We start from the raw sequence: 22,028 nt of genomic DNA, 5'->3' as shown, positions 1-22,028 counted from the left end.
ATCAGTAAATCTCTCTCCTGGTTTCAAAACTTGTCAGGATTATAAAGCTCCTGGCCCGGCCTTGTTAATCCCTCTCTGTGTATTTAAATGTTTTACAGATGTTTGTATATTTCTGTAAGTTGAGGTCACCAAAAAAACATCCCAATGCTTTTTTTGTGTGTGCTAATAATAAGGTTTACTATGAGATAAAAGGAGACATTTGGTGCCCTTTACTTTAATGTGGCTTAATCTTAATAAAAGACACATTCAAAAGGGAATTTTTGCTCATACAGTATGTTAAAAAGCCACTTTATAAACCGATGCTAAAGTCACAAACGATGTACGTTGTAAAATTACTAGTAGATTGTGGTTCATGTATCACAATAACTCAATTCTCTTTTTGTATGTCATAACTGAATTGTTAATGTTATTAATTGTGTTCATTGTACCACTATAATGTTGGTAAAGACTTGTTTCAGTAATTGGCCTGTAAGAAAACTAGCTTTGCTAGTCAGCTAATTGACCACAGTTAACATGGTTGCCGTGTGTTGTAATAGTGGTTACTGCAACAGTAGAGGTTTAGTGTTCACCATAGGCTGTATAAATAAATAATGATGTAGTCTCCGTGATGTCACACTTAGGTTTCTGAAGAGTCATTGTGAAGCTCAGTGTGGCTGGCTCTGGCCGTCGCCATCTTGGAAGTCCTGACTCTACCGGCTCCCGAGAACAGCTGCCTGTGACAGCACCCACCTGTCACTCAAAGTAGCCACATCCTTAATTATTCATTAAGCCTTAATATAATTTAAACAGGTGCATTATATAAAAATCAACCACATATAATTTAGCTATAGAGACCGAAACCATTGTATTGTACCAGGCTATAAACATATTTCTTTATGCTGTAAAGTTGAGCATTTAAATATGGGGGCTTACAGAGATTGACTCACTCAAGGGCTGAACTATAGTTTTTGTTACTTCCATGTTGGCTTTATTTGCCAGCCAATGAGGTTGCTGCTTGGTATTTACCAAGAGAGTATGCAGATCTCATTTTACAGGTTTTAAATGCTTTTAGTTAATGCCGGATGTTAGCAACAGCTTACAGATATCCGTACATTTTTTTCTGTATGCAGCACTATGCTGTACTTTTTGTACTACTTGTACAAGTTCCGCTCTCAGCACAGTCATCAATTTGGCCTTAGACCAAACAGATGTGGCTCTCTGACCAGAGCCCTATAGTGGTCAATCATCCAACAAACCAGTTTCAGGGGGTCTATTCCCAATACAGTTTATCTCACATATTCCTTCTTTCCCAATTATCTCCACTTCCCTCACTCTTTCTTGGCTGCCTGACCTTTTGTCCATAACAAAACCTGCAGGCTGAGGCATTGAGTCCTGAATCCGAATGTGCGGCTTTGAGGGAAGCTGCATAGCTATGGGCTAGGTCACTATCTGTGACCACCAGGGCTCTCTGGCTACCCTTGAAATAGATGACAGAAACCCTCCGAACTACTGTAAATTGTGTCTGTGAGTGTCTGTGTGTGTGAGAGAGACTGTGTATGTCCAACTGTCTCATATGGCCAGATGGCTTGGAGTCCCTGTCTGTATGGGATGAGGCCATGGCTTATGGGTCTGCAAAACCCCGCTGCTCTCTAACTACCCTCTGTGTGTGCAGTTTAACAAGGCAGACTACACACAGGGTGCTGGAAATAAAACACACAAAAGACTATAGGACTACTGACAGGTTGGGGATCAGAGAAAAAAAGCTCAACTTCAGAATAAAAAGATGAACAATACAAGCTCTGATCAAAATTGGACTGCCAGTGATTGAAAACCCTTTAATGCTCTAAAGAGGATTAGTGCACGTACAATAAAAGCACATTACCAGTATAGTACTTCATAAATAGAAAATGAGTTTTATCGCAATCCCTGCCCACAGTTTCTCTCCTCTTGTTTTAGTCTGGAAAGGTTCAGCAAGAATTTTGCTTGGGGCAGACGTTATTTTCAATAGATGACTGACAGTTCTCGCTTTCATACTGAGATATCAAATGAACACTTCTTCACTGTGTGAAGGTTAGACTGTAACCTGGTCTGAAAATTTCTCTTATTCTCAAATTCACCATCAGTCTCTAAATAATTAAGCAAAGCAATTGCACTTGTTTCAGTTTAGAGATATATAAAATGCTTTGCTTTGAATAGTAATTTGTGTCTAATGTGGTTTTTCCATGAAAATATTTTAATTCATTTCTATTCATTTACAATTGTGTAGGTATCAAATAATTTCTCATGCTGCAGTTATGTAGGCTGAATCTTGCTTCCTTCATCTCAGTGCTCTACATTACTCTTAGAGCTATTTCTGAAATGGCTGTGAATATTTTATTTTTAAATTTTTTTTTGCTGGCCTTAATTGACTGGCGTGTCATATTCAGCCGTGCTCCCCTGAGCACTTCGCTCCATAGAGCTCAGTGTTTAAAGGCCTGAAATCACTGTGAAGACCTGATGCAAAGCTGCAGAATTATATCTGGGCTTTTGGGATCACTTCCCTACAATCATCTTAACGGGCTCCCCCGAGTCATGAGCGCACTTGGAATACGTATAAAAAAAACTGGAAATCGTATTAGTATCACTGCGTTTTTTTCATGTTCACAAAGCCACATTTTTGGTGAATGCATTAGCGCTTTTCCATGTCAAAATAAGTGCTGTGCTTGTTACTCGATAAGCGTATTCACTGGTGGCTTTCAGTAAGAAGTGCTACCCAATGAGAGCTTTCTGATATCAATAGACTCACCCGCTTTTCAATTGCGTTTTATTCACTCAGAATAATCAGAAAATAGACCTCAGTACAGTTTTTGTGACATTATAACAGCTTAACATCAAAAGGATTTTTCTTTTCACAACAACAGATGTTGAAGGAAAAACTGATTATTTTAGTCAGTTTAATTATGAAATTTTACATTTTCCTTTTTACATTACAGGTACTTTTAAACATAATCAAAATTAGCTTTAACAGCAGAATTTGTCGGTGTCTAGTGAATTAAATGAATTCAAACACATTTTCCATCCCTATCTTTGTCATACTGCATTTACCATTTCTGTGAGAGTAAGACCCTCAGGCTCTTGTACTTTTGTTAAAAACAGTTATTTCTTTGTGTAAAATACAAACTCCTTTGGGCTATATGGAGCCCGGGAAAGGACATGGAGGAAAATTTGATATATTAATTTTTTGCCTGTTAAAAGATTTTTGGGGGGGAGTCTGTCCAAGGACTAAGGACAGAGGGTGTTGAATTTTGTACAGATTGTAAAGCCCCTTGAAGCCATTTGTGATTTGGGGCTATAATGTAATTTTGGCAGTATGTGCATTTACTGTAGGTTCATATACTGGAATATTGAAGCTGTTTTCATGTATGCAATGTGTGTATGTGTGTGTGTGTGTGTGTGGGATTACATTCTTATGTACTTGAAGGATAATACAGGTCTTTAAGCTCATGGTTACCCTTCTTTTTGTCTCTCTCCCTCTCTCCCACACCGTCACCCACGACCAACAAAATGCACATCGGTTTATCCTCAACAATCAGGAGCTTTCCTGCAACACAGAGCCACACTTCGGCATATTTACATTTCCATCCACAGAGGATTAACCATTTTCAATAGCACAAGTCTGAAGCAATCCTTCACAGGGTGTGCAATTTATGACAGGCTTTGCACAGAATATGAACTGTGAATTATGCAAAAACATACACAAACATCAAGGGTATTCTTTGGTCAACAGTGATTAGATGTCACAGTGCACAAGCTTGGGGATGTTTAGAACAATAAGCTTGAAAATGTGGCACTGCATAATGGTAGCAGCTTTCCTCAGTGTATTTCTCTACATAAATACCCATGTTGTATTTTGAACAGTAGTTTTTTTTTTTTAGGGCAGCCACCTGTTCCAAAAAAGTCTTTAAATCTTTGACAGCTAAAATTAGGTATGTAAAGATTCTCTAGGAATGTAAGAATGCTGGGGATTGTTTCCATCCACACTACCACAAATATTACACCCAACCATCCTAAAGTGTCACAAAGAGCATAATAAACTCAAACAGGGGAGCGCAGTCCCTCTGCGATCTGTTCCAGCAGGAAATTCCTTCAGAAAGCCTCTACCAGTTGTCTCTATCGCTCACAGCTCCAGAGGAGAAGTAGCTGAGAGCGGACTAATGCTTCAAAGAACCAGCAGCCAGATTCAACAGATTCAAACAGAATAATGTGGGAAAAAGTAAAAGACCGCAACCCACCTGGACACACCTGGTCTTAACAGAGGCAACAAAAGTTCAACAAAGTCCGCAAAGGCCGACATTACTTGCATAATGAAAACAAACTGCATAACTCTCAGCCTGTTGGGATCAATGGAGATTTTAAGAGCCTTCCCTGCATGAGTGTGTGTGTGTGTTTTTGTTTCTACCTGCACACAAATCAATGGGCATTACCATGAGTCTTCATCTCACAGGGGCTGAGTAACAAGCCCTGGTTTTCAGCATGACATGTAAGCTAGAGCTGATGAGAGGAGGGGGAGAAAAAATCCCAGCCTGAGCGTGTCAGTAAACTGTAGAAACTGCAGGGCTAGCAAAAAGTAGTCTCTCCACTCCACTGAAGAGGATTTGGGAAAAAGATACAGAAAGCAGCTACACTCACGGTACCTTCTCTCAGTCTGAATTCTATTTGTTCTCTGCATTTGACTTTGAAGGGTGGATGCTGCCATGTCTTAAGTTTGAACACATATAATTTAATTGGAAAGGTCTTCAAAGCTGGAGCAATGCTATGTTTGAAGGACAGTTGCATGCTTTCTTTTAGTCATGAAATAAAATAGAGGTCATAAAAGGCTACAAGAAATCTCTGACCTGGGTGAAAATAATCATGTTCTCCTCTTGGGATAAAATTCAAAGCAGCTTCACCGAGTGGAAACTGGCAGATGACTGCGCCAGAATGAGTGCTAGAGGAGAGAAGGCTGAAAACACCTGCCAAAACCGTATAAATCATAAGGTTTTAAAGTGAGAGTCTTTACTGAGGAGCTCTGCATAAATGGCCATCCTCCAAACTAGCCTCCAGTACAGACCATTAAGATTTTATTTGATTATCGCTAAGTAGTTGCTGAACAGCAAACACCAATTACAGCAAATTATGTTAAATCCTGGGAAGCATTAATTTTCCAAACGGACTGCCCCAACACACACACACAGACACACAGACACGCATGCACCACTCTTAGCTATGACATGGAGTGTGTCTGTATGGGCTGAGCCAAGAGAAGTTAATTGGATTGTGAATAAGCATTTTGGACATCCATTATCTTTGGGGGTGAATATCTTGAGGTGTCTCATCCACAACAATCCTATTATCTTGACCCAAAGATAAGAAAAATGCACACACACACACAAACACACACATTCTCTCTATCCCTCATACATACTGTGACTATTTTTTATATCACCTGCCGCAGCTGTTAGAGATCTCTCTCTCCCACAAAAATTATCTTCCTATCCCTCTCTGCCCTTCCCTTAGGCAGCGTCCAGTGTGGATGACCCTGACACCTTAAGGCGCACTGACTATAAACCAGTCAGCCATCTATATCACTTTCCCCCTCTTTCTTTTCCCTCCTCCTCCCTCCCTCCTTCTGACTTCCTTTTCCTGAAGGACGCTGTGGCTGCCGGCCAGTCACTCCCTTCCCATCTGTGTTTACTTAAACTGAATGTAGACACACCACAAAAGCAGATAAAGACCGTCAGATGCAAACATGTACACACACATGGCAACACGCATGCGTGCACAAAGCGGCAGATCCACAGAGGAACTTGGCAGTCATTTATTTTTGACTATCTCTGAAGACTTTCATCTATAACAGGCCAGAACGGCTTGAAAGACTTGGTACCATTTTCCCCTAATTAGTCCAATGTGAGGCTTGTTAAAATGCCATATTCCAGCAGCGCATGACTGATGACAGAATAGCGTTTGATTAAGTATGGCTGTCTTCTTTTAGCTCCCTAATGAATATGTTTATTAATTACCTGAGAAGCTTTGGGGTAGCCGCAACAACCTGTTCTTTTTAATGCTAAAAGTTACAAGCTCCTGCAGTTCATCCATCACTACATTCAGCTCTGAGAGTGAACAGCTCAATTTTAGCGGGCTGTCTGTTATTTTGAACGCCGCTTTTTCTCACCATCCCAAAATGGATTGCACACCACCGAGTGAAACTACATAAAACTCAAAACTTCGATACCTCAACCAAAGAAAGCAATCAAAAGAGTCTTTCCAGAAAGCTATTTTTCAGGCGAGGCCCCCAAATCGAAGCATGGGTGTTTGTGCTTCGTTTCTCCCACAGCTGAACTTTTCTATTTAGACCTGTCAACAGTCTTGTTGTGCTTGGTGGTTTGTGGTCAGATGCCATTTCCTAAATAGAAACCATCTATCAGGGGCTAAGTGGTGGCTGAGAGATGTCATTGTGGTCATGAGTGGGTGACGGCGGTGAAGGAGGAAGTGGCGAAACCACTGGAAAAACAGTTCCAAGGGTTGCATTTATCCTTGTGTAAGAGCTAAGTGGGATGGAACGAGTGCAGCACACTTGAGAATGAATAGAGTTAATTTAAATGTGAAAGGAATAAGGAAGAGACTTGGGATGTCTTCAGACTCGAACCAAGAATACATTCATAAAAAATGTCCGTATTTTCAATATCTATCTAAGACATTGCTCTAAAGATATATTGCAGCACATTTTCTAGCGTATTAATTGATGCTCTCAGTGAGAAGGAAGAAAATGGCTCAAATGTAAAAAGGCAAGAAAGATTTTCTCAGAACTTTGATTTGGTAAAAATGTATAGTCAGTAAGTTCACTGTATGAAAAGCAGAACATACCAAAGTAAAGGTGGATGGGGAGTAAGATTAATTAATTAGTGTTTTTTAATGTGTTTTTCTTTGTATCTGTTGTATAAACCCATCACACACATAGATGAAGCTAGCTGTCCGCAAAGCACAATTCAATTCCATTTCATACTCGAGTTACTAGATTCGCCACCTGCCCACATCTTGACCAACTCACTGTGAAGACAGCTGCTGAAATGATCTGTCTGCTCCTGTCTGTGGATACAGGCCATATACTAATGCTGCTGTTTCACGACCCTAAAGGGATGTAGAACATGGGGAGATAGTCTACTAGTTAAACTGCTGAGACTGCTATTCTTTTCTCAGTAAAAATAAATATCGTACATCTGGTGACTGAAACTGAAAGTCTATTTTGGCCTTAGTTACATCTAACATGGTTAAAATAGGGTCAAGATGAGGTAATACACACACACACACACACATACACAACAATCTGTGCTTTTTCATATCTTTCAGACTCCACTTGCACTCCTTTTGTGAAGAATCTTCCCAGCAGCAGCAACACTGACTGAGAGTCTCCCTGCACCTCCAGCACAGAGGCTCTTCTGTCTGCATCACTGCTGCCCATAGCTGCAAAAAGGAGGTGGGAGGGGTGACCCAGGCAAGCCCCTGGATCAGGTTCCTGCCTCCCTGGCCCAGTGATACCAGACCTGGGCACTGCAGCCCCTCCCACATCCTGCCCTGACAATGGGCAAAGCCAGGGAGAACCCTCCTCTGGTTTAATTGTTGGACAATGATTGCATTCTCCTCCCCTTCCACTGGCCTCTGTCAGGGGGATAAGGGAGTCATACAGCCTAATTGCCACCTTGCATGGGACAGGCCTAGACAAGCATGGGCCTGGCCCACAATGGATGTATTAACCTCTGTGCATGCTATCACAAAGGCCCAAGTTACATGGCCACAATGTTCTCCCTGTTTCCGTCAGTTGAAGAACTGTTGTTTCATTCATTCGGCTTGGAGAGACATTCAGGTGGACTGTGATAGATCTACCTGGGAAAGGTTGTTATTTAATGACTGAGCTCAGTTGTAAGGGGTGGTGCAGTGCGTGTGGTCCCATTGTTAAGGGGGGCAACAGTTGATTTAGTGACAAAGTAGCAATGAAGCATGTGTGCTCTGTCATTTTGAGACTGCTGTAATGAAAAAAAAAGAAGAATCATCCCCTTTTTGTCCAAGCCCAAACAATTATCCTCATTATAGTTTCTGAGAAAGACAAGCAATTGAAAACATCAGGGCCATTAGCAAGATTTTATGTTGCACAGCAACTTGTTGTCTAACTTGTCAAGATAAATTGCGAAAATGCAATGTCTTAATCACAGATCGTGTATTCACCAAAGCACTTAGATGACTATTAGCCTTTGAAAATTCCCCTCAATTAAATGCATCGTGAGTGCTTATTTAAGGTAACCAACCTGGGTTATTTCGTATAATTTAGCAGATGCTTCTGCTGAAAGTACACAAAATATCCCAACCACCAGTCAAGGTCTGGCCTGCTTTCTTCTCCTCATAAAAATGCTCATTTGTCTAGAACTCAGCTCCTGGAGGGAAATGAATTTTCAGCATTCCAGACAAATGCGGCAGCGACATTCCTAGTGGGAAGCTTAGGAATTCCCCCATACGGTATTTTAGACTATAATGACATGTTAGGATGGCTGAGCAACATAACCACGCAAAGCAGTGACAAAAACAGGGTCCGGAGCCACAACAAGCATGCACAATTTCAAAAATGGGATTCACTTGGATGTGGTGTAACATAGAGAAGCACACACACTCTGGTCCACAGCCACACATGCACAGGCATGGACATGGACACAAATGCAGAAAATCGATTTTTGATTGGTTTTAATTTTTTATCTAGTCATGAAATATCCATCTTCTCACTGTATGTCTATCCATGATTGATTGCAGGAATCCTGTTTTGACAGCTTCAAACAACCACATAGCTCAAGGCATGTACATTTCATGCAAGCTAGTGATGCATCATGTTTTCATTACAAAGTGACATAAGAATCTACTTAATTTTCAAAATATACATACTTGCACCTATGTAGTTTCTCCAAAAAACACTAAAAACATTTTTTTAAACCCCCAACCTCTATATAGCAGTGCTGTAAACATAAACTGAGGGCCATGGTGTTGGATGTTACAGGGACCGTGGTAAATACAGTAAAAATACAGATACCATGTCCTGGTTACAAAAACAAATACTTAGATTTTATACATCTGGTGGTTTGTATACGTATTATATCAACTGGACAAGGAACATGAGTGTTCAGACAATCACAACAGTTAAAAAGAAAGCCCTTACTTTTTCCCATTTTCCCTTATCTTTTTGACATTTGGGGAATATGCTCACTGGCTTTCTTGGCAAGAGTTAGATGGGAAGATTGGTTAACTTAGCTTAGTATAAAGATTGGGAACAGGTGGAAACAGCTAGAATAACTATGTTCAAAGGTAACAAAACCTGCCTACCAGCACCCGTAAAGCTCACAAATTAATGTTTTATATCTTGTTTATTTAATCCGTACAAAAAAGTAATGTAAGATGCTATGGACTATTTCATGGCCAGGAACAGCAACGTCCTAGTGTCTCTGCGGGTTGCCTCCAGGAAGTTACTGCACTTTTATAGCTACTGCAAACTATTCATGTAATATTCCTCATATAACAAAGACTGACGGGCAACAATTGCTAATTATTTCAATATTTGCTTTTATGTCCTCTTCCAGATAAGGTCAAACTGCTCATAACCTCATGCTCATGTGGATTGTTTGCTAACTAAAATGTCCTAAATGCTAGCAATGATAGCCTAAACTATATAAATAACTGGATTTGTCTCTGAGCTTGTTTGCGCATGCATGCACACACACACACACACACACACACACACACACACACACACACACCACTCATAGTATCATCTTCAGCAACTCAGCTGGACTGTAATCACATTACGATTAGGGTACTCATGGCTCTGCCATGACACTGTAAGTGCATAAACACTTGTTAGACAGACAGAAAACTGAGAAACTCTAAAAATACAGAGCAGAGAGGCTCTGAATAAAGGAGAGGGACAAGCTGAGGATTAGTACTGCCTCAGCGAATCAAACAAACAAGTCCAAAAAGGAGCATGAACGGGAGGTGGAGACAGAGGCAGGGATGGGCAGAGAGCGAAAGGAAGGGAGGGATGGTGATGAAAAACGCCACTTCCTCAGGAGCTGACCTAGTAAAACATTCATGAGAGATGTCTTTATGTGTGTAAGAGAGTGGGGAGGGAGGGAGGGAGGGAGGGAGAGAGTTTAAGGCTTGGGAGTCTAAAATAAGACGGTCCTCTGTGTTTCAGCATCTGTGTTGGGAGTGTGTGTGTCAAAAAATAAATAAAGAAAGTTATTTGAGATGATACACAAGCACGTTTGGTCCCGACCTCTAGAATCAAGAATAGACACCGAACTGAGACATAGCCACACAAGAGTGAGAGACAGAGAGACAGAGAGAAAGAGGGAAACATGAAAAGATGTAACTTCTTTTGAGAGCATTCAGCGAATGGAATAGAAATGAGTCAGTAGTAATTATGACACATGTGAATGAAATAAAATGACTGATTGCTAAAGACCCAAATGTGTGGCTGCACCCAAACACACACTTTAATGACGAGACATAATTAGTTAATAAGCAGAACGCACATAGATGATTGACACTTCAATTACAACATCACACACTAAAATTCTTCACTAAGCTAACCCTTAACTCAAATAGTGTTTGTGTGTGTGTTTGTGTGTGTGCGGATGAGTCGGCAGATGTGACAAACCACTGACTGCAGCTGGTTACACGGCTGTTAAAGCATCACACTAATTAACCGGCTCATCTCACAGCCTACAAGAGGTCAACGCATCACAGCGCCCACGCTCTGACTACATTGGACACACACACACACACACACGTACATGCATGGTTACCCAGCTATAAACACTTCAAGTTCAAACACATGCAAACAACCCACATCATTTGCTAAGCAACATCACAGTGTGAAGTGGAGAGATCGAGAATTTCATTAAGTGGGTTTGTTTACATGGATGCCTTAAATAGGAAAAATATAAATAAGAGTCTAAATGAGGGCAAAGGAAAAAAACTGAAATTGTATATACATGGTAGAAGAGACTACTGACATTACAACAGTATCAGCCTGAAGCCGGACAACACAAAGCTCTTTGAGACTGAATAAAGAAGGAGGAGGAGAGAGGTCAGGAGAGGATGAAAGAGGAGCTTGGAGGGCGGTGGTGGGGGGGGGTGGCTGTGTAAGATGAGCAATCCTCAGCCACATTAGAGCAGCTTAAAAACCAAATTAATCTTAAAGACCTGCGGAGGGAGTCAGTATTGCCCAGAGCCTGAAGAAGAGCCGCTGGGCCTGGCGCTCTCCTGGCTACAAGTACAAAGCTGCATGAGAAACAGATGTTGTGAATGCCTGACACTGTGTGTGTGTGTGTGTGTGTGTGTGTGTGTGTGTGAAAGATAGAGACAATAAAATGCAGAGGAGAGACAGGGGAAAAAAATGCAGCAGATAATGTGTGACAGCAGACATTATCATCGCTTCACATGTTTCCTTGGCTTTACAAAAAAAAAAGTTATTTCTGGGTACTTAAGGCAATTAAATTGCTTGGATGTAGAGTATATTTCTGCTTTATTGCTGAAAACTTTGTTCAAACTTCTCTGTTTTTGTTTCAATCTGTTTCAGCTTTATTGCTGAAACACGTATTACCTATGACAGAAATAGCCTACAGTTATCGAAAAAGGCCAGAAACCCAGTTAGATCAGCCGGACCAGCCCTGGAATCACCCCAAGAGGAGAGGAAGAGAAATGGGACAGGCTGGTCAGACAACAGGAAATCAGAGACTGTTGTGCCCACATCTTTACAGAGACCTACTCCATCAACATCCTGGATCAAGCACTCAATGGGCAGACGATGTTACGAGCTGACAGAGTGCAGGATGAGAGAAGGCGGACCCTGCGTTTACATCGATGATGCTTGGTGCTCAAACACAGTCAAAGTGGATGGACACGATTTCTTTTTATGTGAAGATGAAACCATATTATCATCACTATCTGGTTGTTGCTGTTTACATTCCCCCAGACACAAATTGAAAAAATGCACTGCAGAATTATTTCCTGGGTGTATATGTGTATGTATAGATGTATATACATGAAATGAAATCAATATATAAACTATTAATTTAATTATCTTTTTCTATGTGTGCATGAAGGAACTGCAAACCTTTGTTGTAAATTTATAAATACATTGTTGATTAATGAAAACAGCAGTTTCTTAAGGCTAAATTAGCTTTAATTCAAATCATATAAGTATCGCTCCTAACCCTGACTCTATTGCCAGACAAGAATCTCAATCTGTGCATGGCAACTATGGTTAGGGATAGGGAAAGATTGTGGTTATGGTTAATAAAACAACCACATAAAGGGCACACTACTCCCTGCACTGGACTTACATGGATGAATAATCAAATTTGGATGCCTAGGTATATTGGGCTGTTATTCCATTAACTAACAACATCAAATATTTAGCCTTAATTAGTCATGTCCGATACAAAATAAAACAGCAGGTTGGGAAGTGATTTAGATTCCCAGATGCAGAAGTTAAAGTTAACAGCTGCTCTCATCCCTTTCTTCATTAAGTACTGCAAATATGCAAATTCAAAAGCTAGTCCTAGCCCAAAGCCTATGCTGATAATCAAAATAATGAGATCCAATACTTTTATTTCCTTTTAAAATTACACTAACATTCCAGTAATGTAAGGTTTTGAAAAAAATAACTACTTTCATATTACCAAGAAAAAGTAATGACTAACCCCAATAATGTCAACACACCCTAACTGTCTGTTGGGAAACGTTAAAAAACACTTAGGCAACAGTTAACTGTTTTCCTGTCTATCAAACAGTGCAGACAGGTTTCCTTTCTAACTGCCTCATACATCTACATTATCTTGCTTTTACTGCTTTGTTCTTTTTCTCCCTGCACACATACATCTGCAAATATGAAAAACCTGTCAAACAGCAGTCTACCACAGACCTCGTTCATGTTCACATGCACTATTATAAATAGTGAGATATAAATACTGAAGTGAGGACGCACAAAGAGAATCAAAACATACCGATGAACAGACATTTGAAAGAACATACATACACGGTTCACTTCAAATGCCCACTTGTGAACACACCACACCTGCTCTTTCCAGATTGTCATTGATTTCAACAGCCAGGTCAGACAAATTGCCTGGCGTCCTGAGCTGCTCTGCCCTCTGCCAGCTGATTGGTCTTGTGTGCTTGTGTGACACGAGTGGACTCAATGGGACGACTGTGAGGCCACTCTGATGCCAGCACAGCACAGCGGGGGCTGCTGAAAACCTGAGGAGTCCCTCACTGCCAAGCACCGTTCAACCAGAAAGGCTAATGAAGTCACAAAGTCGTGCACCCAAAGTTTACGTAAGCTATCAGCTTGTGAAAAGATAGATGTGACAACTCAGCTGAAGCTTTTTTTATAATATGCAAGATCAAGGTTAGAAAACGTCACCATCCACTATAGGAGGAGGATGTTAGTGTGAAAAGATTTGACGTTCCATCACATTTAAAGTCTCTTTAAGTGCTTCAAGGCTTTTTGACTTGTCGCTGTCTAAGTCATTAGGGAAGTGTTAAATGGTGAGTGGTCGGGAGTGAATGAGCTAGTTTTCTATTGTGAGTGTGAGTTGAGTGTGGGCTTGCAGTCATCACCTCGGGTGTAATATACCCACAGCTCTGACTGAGCGGCTACAGCTGCGGCTTGGCTTGCTGCTCGCAGATTCTCCAGTACCAGCCCCGGGTGATGGAGGGTGCACAAACTCTGTAACCCCCACAGTGTCCTTTTCTCTGCAGCTTGTGTGCTTATGTATATGAGTGTCTGTGTGTGTGCAGCAGCTGTGCGAACAGCTGTCTATAGTAACATGCTTCATCTGTGCACACACCCAAAGATGAGCTCAGACGGCACCTCTCAAAAGTGTGTTCAACTTATGAGAGTCGGCGGCATTCTTATGGCCCTCGAGGGAGCTCTTCAGGGAAACACTGTTATACAAGTGACTACCAAAGAAGAAGAAAAATAAAACAAAAATGTCAACAATATTTTAAGATGATGAAAAAGATGTCAGTTAAGCCACAAGAATGAATTCAGGAGGGATTTTGTGTGTTCATGCAGCACACGCCGTATATACATACATTTACATGCATATGTATATGCATATGTGAACATAATCATGTCGTATTTATCCATGAAATGAGATGTGCAGGTTCTTGACAATGGGACTTGTTTGGAACAGGACCGATCTTCTGAAGGTCCACGTGATTTGGCTTTTTTCCATAATGTGAAACCATTATCCTTTTGTTGGATTTTTATTCATGACTGCAACTAAACGGCAGGGACAACTCAATCTGCAAAGCAGTTATTATTGTCATTTGGTCCACAGATGCTTGTTCACGAGTTTAGAGGATTGTGATCTCGGCGTACAGATCTAAAATCTCTATGGCGGAAGAAGATCAAATGGCATATTGTATAGAGGAAATATTTGTAGTCAGGAGGTGAACTCTCCATAAACTTACCACAAGCCATCAAAGACTTTTAACAGCTTGTGCAGTTTCCTCCTGCTGCACTTTACATGAATGCATGTAAATCAATAATAAAATCATCAATCTTTCATGATCAAATCAATAACCAGACTAGGGAGAAGCAATCTCCAGAGGATATTAGTTGGCTTCAGAACTGATATGATCCCCCATTTGCAGAGAGAGGATCCACAGAGGAATGTCAGACATAACACAACTGGGTTATAGATATGATGAGGGCCTACAGTAGACTTGTGGTTATGAAACAGCCTGTAGATGATAAAGCAGCCTCTTGGGTGTTGCAGCTAAGAGGCTCTGCGGCCAACCCTACTGGCTTCACGAGCGCTAAGAGCCTCAGCTTGTCAAAAGTGATCAGGTTCATGTAGATAAGGATGCATCCTGATTCCCCACAGTGCTTAAGGATGGGCATGTGTGCCCTATATATATGTTTTAGCACATGTCTTTACATGTAATGAACCCTGTGCGTTCATATAACAGCTCTCGGCACAACTGGGGCATGTACACAACAAACAGGGACGATCAAAGTCATTTCTGCTATTCTTGCAATGCAATTTGAGCTTTGAGACTATCAACAAAATCAAAGCGAGGGGGGTGGGGGGGTGGAACAGGCTTGTCAAACAGCGTGCGATGGAGAAATTAATTCTTTCTTTGCATATCTGAGGCTTACACCTCCTTTCTCAATCCCTCAACCCTCCATCTGACAAATCCAATTAGCATGACATGAACATTCTGTATACACACAACAACCAGGATCTTGGCAGGGGATGGGTACTGTAGGACGGGCACCAGGGACTTAAGTCAGACAGACACAGAGGACTGGCATGGAAGGGGCTCCACTCGGCCTCTAACCCGGCCCCAGCTGGAAGACCCAGTTCCTTGACAGGTTGGCAGTGATAACCACCCGCCTACCCTCTGGTCTATCGTTGCTTTTCATCTGTGTTCCAATACCAGCCCTCTTTCTTTTCACATACCATTTCATTTCCCTTTCTTCGTCTACAGCCTTTGACCCTTTTACTCACGGCCATCTGATATCCACATCTTTAGTTCAAATTAAATCTATTTTGTATAAATATCTGTTGGCTAAAGGAGAGATTTTATCTTGGTGACACAATGAAATTCATTCAGATTTTATCCTTGTCATCAAAGCATTATGAATTGTGTGTGATACTTGTAGTTTTTTATGAATTTACCTCTTGAAAATGATTTACCACATCCGTAGAGTGAGGAACTATATCTGTACGTGCTTGACAGGCAGATTATAATTCTTGGGAGGGAATGCATCATGAACATTTGACTAGCACAAAATCAGAGATCGTTTTTTGTGGAGGGAAAACAAGCCGTTGTGACCTAAAACATTTACCCAAATTGCAGTTTATAAAAACTAAACGAGCATCTTCTACCCCATTGCGGGCACCCAGTTTAAATCACCAAACACAATCACAGAGTTAGTCTGACAGATAAAACGAAGCTCCAAACTTTTTTCCCAGAGCTGCACAGAGAAAACATCTTGTGGAGGTGTCTGGCAGGCTGTCAGCTTGTGCAGTCTCCTGGCCCATGCCAGTGTACAGATTTGCATTCGGCTCAAAGGAGGCCTGAAACATCAAAGCCTCTTTGAAGCACCACTTGATGCTGCACAATGGGACAGGTGAAGAAAAACAATGCAACACAGCATTACTCTGAACTACTGTACCCAGAATGCACCACTGTTCCCAAAATAAAAGTGGGACACATCAATGCCATGATAAAAAGAACAAAACCTCACGATGGGCTTTAACAAAAGTAGAACAAAGGCTATTTTTCGACATTGTTTCCCTCAGAAAACTCTGATATTTTTGTATTTCGGCTCTGAGGACTTTTGTATAATATCTGTAAACACTGGAGAGAGATGACTGTGACAGTCAAAGCAAGGACTTTGAATAAAATATGACAGGCTAAATAAAGAGCTGCAGGAATACGTAGCATATAATTCAGAAACTGACATGCAATTACTGTCAAAACAGTTTCTGACAGCAACTGAGAAAGAAGACGGCTTTACTTAGATCTACTGTAAGAAATCTGCACTTTTCTTTTACATTTTAAAGTTTACTGGACTGAATGGTATATATCCAATCCATTCGAAGTTTCTAACATAATTTACATTTTAAAATTAAACTCATAGCACGTATAAATGTATCATTTACCTTCTATACTCTCTTCAATCTTTCAATCGGCTAAGGGTATATTGAAAAATGTGGCCAGGCCGTTTTGATATGAGTTGCAATGATATAATATATTCTGTCATGCAGCCATGACCTTCAATCCTAAAGGACTCATTATCTGTGTTCTGCTTGACAAACCTGACTGAAACCTATGTCCGTATAAAAATCAAATCAAATCAAATCAAGTTTATTTGTATAGCCCTTTACAATAGCTGACAAAGACAAAAGACACTGCATGACTGCTGATGATACATGACTTTCCCCTGATACCGTTAATACCACATGAGCAACAACCCATGGCCTGGCCATAACTCACAACGGCCATCACGATTGCACTCATACATACTACTAGTGCATGCGCACATATTGTCCGAGTTGCCTAGAAGCAGCCCCTGAATGCCCAGTCCAGTCTAATAGCTACTCAGAAATACTCACACAGACACACAAACAACACAGGGTAATCTCAGTTCTTGTCAGATATGACTATGCCATTGATGCCTGCTGGGTGCTGTTGTTGACTTGAAAGGTTTGCGTGTATGAAAGCGACAATAGATGCTCAGATTGCCATTGTTTGCACCACATTCTCTGAGGCTAACTTAGTAAGCTATGCCTCATGTTGTAAAATTCAGCCGCTGATTGACCTTGAAATTAAATGCCAAGTTAGGACACAGAAAAATGACTCATTCAAACATGTGCAACTCTGAACTGTTTTGGCCATTTTTGTGTATATCAAGGGATAAAGCTGCACTGCATTCAGGTAAAGAGGAGCTGACTAAGGGCTATGAACACCAAATACTAGGTGAATAAACTCTGAATAAACTTTGCAGCCTCTCCATAAATCAGTGAAAAGATATTCAGTTGCAACATTTCAACATTCATTTTGAAGCTGATGTTGCACTCACAGGCCTGAACTCCTTATCTTCCCACTAATGTGACTTTGGCTGCTATGGTAATGGGGTTCGTTCACCTAAAATAAAGAATCATCACAAACTATACCTGTGAAGGTTGTCAAGATGTGACACTTTGAGCTTTCAGGAGCATCACTCACCAGTTCCACAAGCAAACACACACAAAATATCTACCTCCTTCCCTCTGTCACCATCTCTCCCAGAACCTAATATTCCCCATTGGGGCTTTCATGTAGAAAACCATTCTGCATTTCATAGCAATCAAACCGGGCTCCTGAGCAATTACTTCTGATCGCAGCCCAGTTGGCCTGGACAGTGTTTATCCGTGTTGGCATGGGAATTCATCGGGCAAAACTCAGACAGCAGAGAGGGAGGGCATTTCTTTTTAATGTGCAACGCGCCTTTGCCAGCATATATTCCTCCCCAAAGACGCCTTCACTATGGCTCAATGCTCATTTTAATTAACACATAAGCCCGTTGATGTTAATTAAAAAGCAGACAGAAAAAGATCACACAGAGGGGAGAGCTGTGTATCTGAATACACTGAAAGATGCAGTGGCAGTGTTTGGCTCTTATTCAGATTAGATTTCCTGTAGACCTCTTGAAACATATGCATTACAAGTGGGCGCGTCAAACCAAGTCTATCAAACAGATTTTTGATGTTAGTTATTTTAAGGGGGGGAATGCAGATTTCCTGAAATCTGAGCAGTATGTTTAAAGTGAAGAAATGGCTGTTAGAAGTTTTAACAAGGGTACTCTAACAATTAAAATGATGTGGTGTAGGGTTTCTGTGCTATCACACAGTCTGTTGCATTGCTACTTACTTCATGGGCTTGAACAGCGCTTGTCCATAGTTCTGAAAAGTCATGATCAACTTCAGCTGGGTGCCTCCTGATTTCATGGCTGGGAGGAAAACAATCAAGATGTTAGATCAGTATTTGAAGCATAAACACACTTATAAACATAAACACACAAAAATACACTTGCACATAAGCACAGCTGTTTTGTTATTTGCCAATTTGGAGAACGCAATTTTGCATGAATGCATAATAGTGCTGTTACATCTGCTGACCAATTTGCCAGACACTGTACAATCAAAGTGCAATTGCAGCAGTTAGAAGCTGGGTGTGACTGAGAGCAAGAAGTGGCATAAAAAGCATCTGCTGAAAACTAGTTCTGGGTATGATGGAGGGATGAACATGGGGATGGACAATTTGTCCGAGTGGAACAGAGTGACACGTGTCTTCAGAACAATACAGGTTGATTTTCTAAAGCCAAAAAAAGATTTTTATAACATATGGTAATAATATAATTATAAATTCAACAGCATATTTTTATAGCGCAATCACTGAATGAATGAATTGACCTCAACTGTATGTGTTCATCCAAGTGTGTATATGTTCACATGTTACACAACAGACCTGATGTTCCTCTGTAAGCTAGTGATGGGTCCGTTTCCGGTATAATATGAATTTTTCATATACCGCCATACTGTTGCATAGCTGAAACAACCATTGTAACTTATTTGTTTCTTGTGCAATAAACATTAGAGAAATACCTCTTTGAATACTTGAAAGTTGAGTATTTCATGTCAGTTTATTGTGTTTATCGGCTACTTAAATTTTTTTATTTTGTTAAGAAAAGTTATGTTAAAGTTATATTAAACTTTAGTTTAGTTCCATTTTACCACATTGCAGTTTTCACAATAAAAATTGTTTACATTGTTTGCATACACTTTGCCAAAATGATACACATTTTTGGTCATAGCATCCAGCGCTAGTGTAAGCCTCTATAGATTGTACACATGGTCAGCGACTGCTTGTGCACATTAGATTCTCCAAAACACCACTTCTCCTCTCACTCCCACCAAATTGACCTCCTGCCCCCTTGGGAGAGGAGCCAGGGCACATGTCTCTGACTGTCCTGTCCTGTCCACAGTGTCTCCCAGGGGCTGATGGAGACTCGCTGTGAGCTTCCTGCCAGCCTCCAACTCAAACAAAGAGACCGCCAGGCCTGTCAAAATGCCTTGTGTTTCTGTCATAATGGACAGGCTTTCGGGGGATTTGCCCATTTATTACAGCGCATTAACTTGAGCATATTACACAACACTGCGCTTCTGTCTAACCCCAATATCAACATAAGCCCCCTGTAGTGGACCCACTTACTGACTGGCTTGCTGGCTGAGTAGCTGGCTACACTCTACCCCCTGCTCAGAAGTGTCTTTTGTGTTTATTGATTCTCTTGCTGTGTCTCTCAGAGCTCTTTCTGTTTTTTCCTCTTTATTGTTTGTATATGTCATCCTTTTATTCTCTCTCTTATGCTCTGTCTGTCTCACTTTGTCTTACTCATCGCTGGCAAGCCTCCCCATTTACTGTGACTCATTTTCAAAAGCTTTTGTAATTTACATCCACTGTTGCACAAAGTACAACCTACATAACCTCAGGTCAATGCCTTTTCTTTCAGAATGGATACTGAGTGAAATCAAAGCCAAAGAATACACTGAGAGTATTAGGCCTACACATGTGCCAGATTTAGTGCAGCCAGGTCAAGTGGATAGTGTAATCTTTGAACTTGGTACAACTATACAGCAATCCTAAAACCTTTGAGAGATTGCAAATGACTGAACTATGTTTTAATGCTGTGACCTAGACCCCATAAGCCACAATCCTTGAGGGACTGACCTCAATTCTCTGCTCGGTGCTGGACATTTATAAAAATTTAGTTTCTAATTGAAAACTACAAAAGGTAATCCCTTGTGAAAAACCCCAGCAAAGCTCAGCTGATTGTATCTCTGGATTGTATCTGCGCTGACATGTAATCAAACATGACTTGAACTTCAACAAGACATTCTTTTGATTCTCCTAAAGGCCATCTGTCTCAGTATCCGTGTGCGAATGTGTGTGTCTCTGTTGATCTAACCATCTTTCTCCTGCTCTCTTTTCTCCAAGCATCCACAAATAAATTGATGTTCCTGATGTCGTTTCTAAACCTCCATGTTCTCCGGTCTTTCAGTAAGCTCCAGGCTTCACCCACCACCATCAGACTCCCTCCCATCTCAGTGCCGTGATGATAAATCCACCCTGCTCTCACCTGTGCCACTGTACACTACTGCGCGTATGATTTATGAGTCCGGCTGAAGACTGAACAAAAGGCCAGAGTGAGACAGACACAGAGGAGAGAAAGAGAGAGGGAAGCACTACTGCTCGGAAAATGCTGAACGGGGAAACTTTCTAATGCTGTTTTGCAATTTTAGTGAGACAGATAAGTGGTAAGTGTGTGCACCAATTATGGGGCACAAAAGCTGTAATGCATGCTGCGCTGGGTTTTCCTTTCAGCAAACAGACTGTTTTTATAGATGTGTCTGGGCACAGATTGATGGTTTATATATTATAACCACAGGGGACAGAAACACACACAAACTATTAAAGTGTAGTGAGAGATGTGTAGCATGAATGATTGTGAACTGAGAGACGGAGGGCCTGATAACAATGAGACAGTGAAGGCAGCGTCAATAAGAAGTACAATGACACAAAGAGACGGAGATAACAGCAGTGGAGGATTTTTTGATATTCACAGTCCAATTTCTAAGCTTCATATTGTGGTCATGATTATTTATCACAGTTATTTGTCTCACGTATTGTCACACTGAGTAAACAGGAGGGAGGTCTGGCCAAGATAAGATGTTGCAATAACAACAATAAAGTACATTTATAGTAAAAATAGGAGGAAAATACAAGTCCGTCTTACAGCACAACCTGTCTTATACAAAGAACAGACAGTAGTCCAAAAATTTGCAGAAACGACCTATTTTCAATGGCACTTTGGCACCTTGACATATGTTTTCACTTTTTCTCAGAACAGAATTTCTCAAAGCATCAACTGCAGTGTGATGACTTGATGTTCAAGTTCTCTTTCTTTTGCACAGTTTGCACTTATCCGTCATCCAGATTAAAAGCAACGTGTCTTCATATGACAGACAGTGACAGATATTTAGGAATTGAAGCAATTTTTAGACATTTAGTTTTTTTTTTAGCTATGTGTGATCTTTCTTTTCCACCCATCTGTCATCCATCTTTACTTTCAATTTAGAAACACTGTGCATGTCCTCATTTAAAGTTTACGACTGGAAATTATGCAAATACTTCATAGGGGGTTTATTAATGATTAAGTCACTTAGCAGCCGTAAAAAAGCACACACACATTTTAACCAACATGCTGGCCTACACACACATATGCCCTCTCACACACTGACATTATTTATAAAGATAGATTGTTAGAATCTATTTCAAGCTCCAAAGAGAATAGGCAGCTGAACAGAGATTCAAAACTCGCACACATAAGCAGAAATGCAGATAAAGTGCCAGATGTGTGTGTGTGTGTG

At 40.8% G+C, this 22,028-nt stretch overlaps 1 protein-coding gene across 1 annotated transcript in view; it reads right to left on the bottom strand.

Moving 5' to 3' along the window:
* fam20ca (FAM20C golgi associated secretory pathway kinase a) overlaps positions 1 to 22,028 on the bottom strand; it is a 36,944-nt gene that overhangs the window by 12,198 nt on the left and 2,718 nt on the right. Inside the window, 1 exon segment of the mRNA XM_035655075.1 lies at positions 18,472 to 18,550. Coding sequence (XP_035510968.1) covers positions 18,472 to 18,550 — 79 coding nt within the window.

This window comes from Morone saxatilis, unplaced genomic scaffold (assembly GCF_004916995.1).
Source record: "Morone saxatilis isolate NCDOM2014 unplaced genomic scaffold, NCSU_SB_2.0 Contig14, whole genome shotgun sequence".
Lineage (NCBI taxonomy): Eukaryota > Metazoa > Chordata > Actinopteri > Moronidae > Morone > Morone saxatilis.
Note: the sequence above shows the minus strand (reverse complement) of the source record. Positions and strands in the feature narration are given on the sequence as shown.